The sequence below is a fragment of the Psammomys obesus genome, unplaced genomic scaffold, assembly GCF_907164565.1.
Source record: "Psammomys obesus unplaced genomic scaffold, mPsaObe1.curated_primary_1811, whole genome shotgun sequence".
Lineage (NCBI taxonomy): Eukaryota > Metazoa > Chordata > Mammalia > Rodentia > Muridae > Psammomys > Psammomys obesus.
The window spans coordinates 12,536,483-12,543,401 of NW_026596234.1; the positions used below are offsets into that span (position 1 = coordinate 12,536,483).

The window sequence follows — 6,919 nt, forward strand, 5'->3', positions numbered from 1 at the left end:
TATTATTCCCTTTCTATGGCTTTACACCATGGCTAAGAACAGCACAGCGTGTCCCTTAGGGTCTCTGCAGGTCTCCTGCAGGTTCCCATTCCCAGAGTCAGGGATTGGAAGGAGGGACAGGGGGAGAAGAGAAGAGTTCCTCTGTTGAGTGAGCTGCATGGTTTCTCCAAACCCTGTGAAATGGGCTAATTCTATCTTCCTGCCCTCAGGATCATAGGCATTGCTTGGAAAATGTGTCTCCCTCCTCCCACGCCTCGCTACTCCTGACTGCCTTTCAGGAGAGGATGAGGCAGCGGGCCCAGGCCCCAGGAGGGTTTGATTAAAGACGGGAGGGAGGGAAGCAGAAGTGACAGGACTCTCCCATCCTCACACTTCCTCTCCACCTGCCGTGGCTGCCACAGCAGCTGTCTGAACACCACTCTCAAAGACCATGAGGAACATCAGGAGAGCCACGGAACAGCTCATCAGGTTGGGGTAGGTCTGGGGATTGAGACGCAAGGACCTCACGCAGGAGAAGTCCATTGAAATGGGTGTAGGCTCAAGCCTTCTCCTCACTAGCTGTAACCACCTGTGAACCCTCACCTTCCTAGGCCCTGGCTGTCTCCTCATGGGGTGGAGATAATAGCAGCAGCGCTAAGGCTGTGTGGGAACTGAAGGAGAGGCCCGTGCAGAGGGTGAGGTTCAGAGGGAGAGCTAGGTCATCCCCTGCTGCCGCTGACTGAGTGCCGGACATGGCTTCCAGTTCTTGAAACCATTTGGGCTAGCTGATACTACCGCAGCAGTTCCCTGTTCCAAAAATAATCATGCTGTGTGTAGAGTACTGTGTACCCTGACCCCTAAGTGTCCTCGGAGGCCAGGAAGGGGGTACAGGTGTCGAAGACTCCTGCGTGTGTAGGAGATGTATCACCTGTAGGGGATGCACTCAGGCATGCAGACCCGAAGGCAGCAGATGTTCAGCTCCACCCAGCCATCTGCAGCTATGGCTGCAGATGGCAGCGATAAGCCGGATGTCCAGATTTCATAGCTGACCTCTGAATCCAGCCATTTTGTCATCTCCCGTCTGCTGTAACTAGCATGAGCACCTGGGAAATCAGAGCTTTTCTGCTCCCTCACCGCTGGGCCTCCAATGCTGAGCTCACAGCATGGGATAGCCGAATAAATATTAGTTGGGGCTGAGGAGACGGCTCTGTGAGGAGAGTGCCTACTGTACGTGCTGGAGGACCCGATTCGGATCCCCAGAATTCATGTGAAAAAAGCCAGGCATGAGAGAATGCACCTGCAATCCCAGAACTGGGGAGGAGGAGGCAGCCCCCTGGGGCTCACTGGCCAGCCAGCCCAGCCAAAGTGGTGAGCACCAGACCAGTGAGAGACCCTGTCTCAGAACAGGGTAGTGGAGTGTCTGAGAGACATCTCAGTCAGGGTAAAAGTGCCTGACACCAAGCCCGGCAACCTGAGTCAGTCCTTAAGACCCACGTGACGGAAGGAGAGACACAGATCCTACAAGTAACTTGCCCTGTGACGCCTTCAAGCTGTCCCTCTGACTTGTACACACACACACTGGCATGCAAGCACCCACCCATAAAATAAAAAATTAAGGTGGAGAATGAATGATGCTGACATGCAGGCAGAAATGTGTAATATACAATAGATAGGTGGATAGACAGACAGACAGACAGATAGATAGGTGTTTGTTTAATGACTAAGGCTGGTTGAAGAGAAAAGGTCCCCAAGAGATAGCCACCTAGGCCATCTCCTTGCCTGTAAGGGATGGAGGGGACACTGAGATCTGTAAAGAAGAATATGAATGGGACCAACAGTGAGGTATACACACACACACACACACACACACACACACACACACACACACACACGGGTGAAATTGTGCCTCCTCACTCTCTCCTCTTCCTACATCCTCTATTTCAGCCATGCTCGTTCTCCCTCCACAGCTTACCTGCTACTCCCCAGAGCCTGTAACATGGCCTCAGTCCAGATACCTAGCCCCACACAGCCAAGTATGACACAGACACTGGGCTGCTGACTGACAACCCTGTCAAGCCTTCCTGGGGACTGTTTCCGCTTGTGTTACCGCATAGATGGAGTTCCTTCTGATGGGTCTCTCTGGGAATTGTGCCTGTTCCTGTGGCTGAGAGAGGGAGGGGTCTGCTGGTATCCTGGCTGGTGGGACAGAGGATAACCACTCCCTCCTGACACAGGGCCCCGCCCCCCTATTTCCTGTGTGCAGGTGGAAGTTCTGGCGTCTGTCGATCTGCAAGGCAGTGGTCCCGCTGCAGGCTGCCTGGACCGCCTTCTCTCAGCCTGTCCCAGCCAGCTGTAAGGAACTGCTGATCCAGCTTCTGTTATGCGTCTCCCTGGCCAGTGTGGTCGCAGGCCTGGTTCATCACTGGCTGCTCTCTTTGCAGCTCTATCCTCTGGGACCCCCTGCCTCAGTGACAGCTGTCTGTGGTGTCCTGGTCTTCCTGAGTCTAGGCCTGGTGCCCCCCATCCGGTGCCTATTTGCACTCAGTGTGCCTACCCTGGGCTCCCAGCAGGGCTGCCGGCTGCTCCTGTCCTACAGCGTAGCCAACCTGGCCATTGCTGTGGTGCCAAACATGTTAGCCAACGTGCAGGCAGCTGGGCGAGTGCTGAGCTGCGTCACCCAGGGCTCTTTGGAGAGTCTACTGAACACTACTCAGCAGCTGCACCAGGCAGCCAGGGAACTGGGCCCAGCCGGCCAGGCAGTCAGCCGGAGCCTGGCATTCGAGGCGGAGGGCAATGGCTCAGCCTTCCGCTTTCACACACACAGGGTCACTCAGCGGATCCTGGAGGACTTCTCTGGCCTGGAGGTCCTGGCTCAGGCGGCAATGGGGACTCAGCGGGTGATCGCTGGGCTGTTTATGCTGGGCCTCCTGGGCGAGGCGGCCTGGTACCTTCACTGCTACCTCACTGACCTGCGCTTCGACAATATCTACGCCACCCGGCAGCTGGTTCAGCAGCTGGCCCAGGCTGGTGCCACACATCTGCTGGCCTCCCCGCCTCCCTGGCTGCTCCAAACAGCCCAGCCGAAGCTGTCGCAGGAGGAGTTGCTGAGCTGCCTCCTAAGGCTGGGGCTTCTGGCACTGTTCCTGGTGGCCACAGCTGTGGCGGTGGCCACAGACTACGGAGCCTTCCTCCTGGCACAGGCAGCTGTGGCCTGGGCTCAGAAGTTGCCCACTGTCCCCATCACACTCACGGTCAAGTATGATGTAAGTGCTGGGAGGGGAATGCTCTTGGAACATTCAGATGAGAGGGGTCTGGACTGGCTGGCCTCTGAGTCATCAGCCTTGGATGCACCTAGGAGTCTGACAGACAGATGGCATGGAGGCCTAGGGGGACAAGAGACAGGGAAATGGAACACAGGAAGAGGCCAGGGCTAGGTACAGCCCCCAGTCACCCCCAGTGGCAGCTTCCTCCTGCTGGGCCCCATCTCCTGCCTTTTCACCTCCTTCCAACAACACCTTTGTGTTGTAGACCCATCAATGAATTGAATCATTGGTTATTACAGAGCCCCAATGACCTAATTCTCCATGAAAACACTGTCGTGGGCATTTCTCGATCCCATCAAGTTTGCAAGACCATCAACCCTATAAGCATTGATTGGTGGGGCTTTTGTTTTGTTTGCTTTTTGTTTTATTGCCTTTTTTTTTTTTTTTTTTTTTTTGGACAGCAGGTTTTTACTATGTAGTCTTGAGTGACCTGGAATTCAAGAATGCAGAACAGGCTGGCCTCGAATCACAGAGATCCACCTGCCTCTGCCTCCTGAGTGAGCCAGTACTCCTGGTATACACAGCGATTGGGTGGAACCGGGCGGGGGCTTCCTGCATTCTGCCCTTGGCTCTCCAAGGAGAGTCACCCTACCCTTGGAGCCATTGATCCATCCTCAACTTTTATTAGTTTCTCTAAAAATACTTTACTCAAAGGTAATAAGAATAACAAGTCAGACTTGTGTGGTGCAGCTTTAATGGCCACTGAGTCACAGTTTCTCCTCCCTCAACCCATTTTGTAGGTGGCAGAGTTAGGGAAGGGCCTGATGGCTCCTCTGACTCAACCCTTTTCTCTGTTTTGAAGGCGTCGTATAAGGTTCTGGACTTCATCCTCTTCGTCCTCAACCAGCCTCCGGTGGAGAGCACGTTTGCCTCGGCACAGCGCTCCTTCCAGTGGGAGCTGCGCTTCACGTCCCAGGAATGTCTCCTGCCCAAGGCTCAGCCGCCCAGAGTCAGGGAAGCACTGGGCGCGGGCGCCCTGCAGCTTCTAGCGGGCGCCGCCTTGGTGCTCCAGGCCTACGCCTGGCGCCTGCGGCACGCCATCGCCGCCTCCTTCTTCCCGGCCCAGGAGGCCAGGAGGCTTAGCCACTTGCAGGGCCGGCTCCAAAGGAGACACGACCGGAATGAAAACCTGGACAGACAGGCCTGCATCGGGGGGGACCTGGGAACCCAGGGATGCCGATCAGGGGGCCAGGGCTCTGAGATCCCTTGACCTCTCTCCGGCCTCCGTGTGATCTTGGGTGGGTCGTTACACATCTCGGGGCCTCGCTTTCCTTATCTACGTAACGATCGTGCAGGGGAACAGTGACCTGCTTTTCACGTGGGATGTGCATGAAATCATGGCGAGCGGAAGGCCTGGGGGAGTAGGGATGCAGTGAAGAGTCGTGGAAGTTGGGGAGGACCAGGACTGCTCAATTCCTTCCGGCTAGATGGAGATTGCCCGGTGACATCCTCGTACAGCTTCTGCCTGTGGATTAATTCAGCTCCCCACCGATTTAGAAGCTTCTGGATCCTCGGAATGTATGTTAATCTGAAAGTCTGATCTCCTAAACAACTATATTTATTAAATATAAGAAGTGGTTTGACTGTTTCCGGCTCCTTCGGAGCCTTCCCATCTAGACTCGTTAAGCTTAGCAAATAAAAACACAAGACACCCTGCTCAATTTTGAATTTCAGAGAAGGGACAGACGCCTGGCCTCTGGTTAGCCATGTGTGGCCTTTAGTTTCCCATAGTAAAAAAATAACAACTACAACAATAAGATAACAAACTGTAAGTCCTTGATTGACTTTCAAGAGTGGAGCATCAGGCAACACTCCATTCAGTAAAACAGAATCAAATGTTCTTAAGACTGAAGAAGGTGTTGGCTCTGTGGAGAGGGAGGGTTGAGGAAAGCAGAGCAGGAAACGTAAGGAGTATTAGCCCCAAAACCTGTATAACTATTGTGAAACACAAGGTTCACATTTATTTTCAGAACATCATGGCATCACAAACGCACGGGTCATAAACCACGTCACTGTGGTTGTGGCTACAATGGATTCTTCCCCTCTATGGTGGTCTGAGTCATAATGTCCCCACAGAATCATATATTTAAATACTTGGTTCCCAGTTTGACGGCACTGCTTGGGAAGGGTTAGGAGGTGTGGCCTTGTTGGGGGAGGTATATTCCTGGGAGTGGGCTTTGAGGAATTAAGAGACTCACTTCATTCCCAGTTATCTCTTCCTGCCTTATGGTTGTTTCTCAAGATGTGAGCTCTCAGCTACTACTCCAGGACCATGACTGCCTGTCACGCTCATTGTCATGATGGTCATGGACCCTAACCCTTTGGAACTTTAAGTCCCAAATGAACTCTTTCTTCTATAGGTTGCCTTGGTCATGGGCGCTTTATCACAGCAATAGGAAAGTAACTAAGATGGCATTTCTTTTCTTTTCTTTGTTTATTTTGTTTTGTGTTTTTTGTTTTGGAACAGGATCTCATATAGCCCAGGATGCCCTCAAACTCACTATGTAGGCAAGGGTAACTTTGGACTTCCTTTTTTTCTTTTTTTTCTTTTTTTTTAAGATTTATTTATTTATTTATATACATGAGTGCTCTGTTTTCATGCACACCAAAAGAGGGCACCAGATCTCATTATAGATGGTTGTGGGCCACCATGTGGTTGCTGAGAATTGAACTCAGGACCTCTGGAAGAACAGCCAGTGCTCTTAACCTCTGAGCCATCTTTCCAGCCCTGCTTTGGACTTCTTGATCCTCTTGCCTCCACCTCCCAAGTGCTAGAATTACAGCTAGCCCAGAACACAGAGCAGAAAAGCAGAGAGCCAGCCCCAGTCGTGGGGAATGTGAAGGCTGATGCCAGAGGCTCTCCCCTGACCTCCATATGCTTGCTATGCTCTCCATGTTCCCAGAGGCACACACACGATCATGTTCATATCCACACACTTACATACCCAAACTGTGCACACACAGGGAAAAGAAAAGAGAAGGAAGAAAGGCAGGGCTTAGATATTTTCCTTTCAGGTATAGAATCAGATTATTATATTTAATATAATTTCTCTGAATTAAGTACCTCCAGTGGTATTGAAAAAAAAAAAAAGGAGAATAAATTCAAACTAGACAAACAGACTTGTAGTTGCCAGTCTGTGAGGACAACCGAGCTGGGAAGGAGGCCCTCTTTCAGCTGGCTGCTAACCCTCCATGGAGGCCTAACCACAGGAACCCCTGAAGAACCACCTCTTGAGACCATTACTTGAGAAGCTAGAACGTCAGCATCTGAATTTGAAGCACACACCGGTTACCTTGGGAATTTTGCATCTAGACAGATCTGTGGGAAGCAGGGGCCATACTATGGAACAACCTGAACTCTGTTCCCAGCTCCCACATGGTGGAAGAAATGAACCAACTCCCCTGACGTTGTCCTCTGACCTCCACATGATTACTATGGCACGGACACACACACACACACACACACACACACACACACACACACACTCAGTAAATAAATGCATTGTATTCCTGAACTCACAGCAGCTGCGGTTGCCTACACAAAATAAGCCAATCATGGACTGGGGAGGGGCACATGAGGCCTCACCCCTAGCTGAGGAGCTCTTGACAGCCCATGG

General features: G+C 52.1%; 1 protein-coding gene across 1 annotated transcript; it reads left to right on the forward strand.

Annotated features, from left to right (window-relative positions):
* Positions 1–430: 430 nt before the first annotated feature.
* Ocstamp (osteoclast stimulatory transmembrane protein) lies at positions 431–4,512 on the forward strand. Its single transcript, XM_055595926.1, has 3 exons — positions 431–474; positions 2,243–3,242; positions 4,105–4,512. The coding sequence occupies exons 1-3, from the start codon at positions 431–433 to the stop codon at positions 4,510–4,512; spliced, it is 1,452 nt and encodes a 483-aa protein (XP_055451901.1).
* The last annotated feature ends 2,407 nt before the right edge of the window (positions 4,513–6,919 follow it).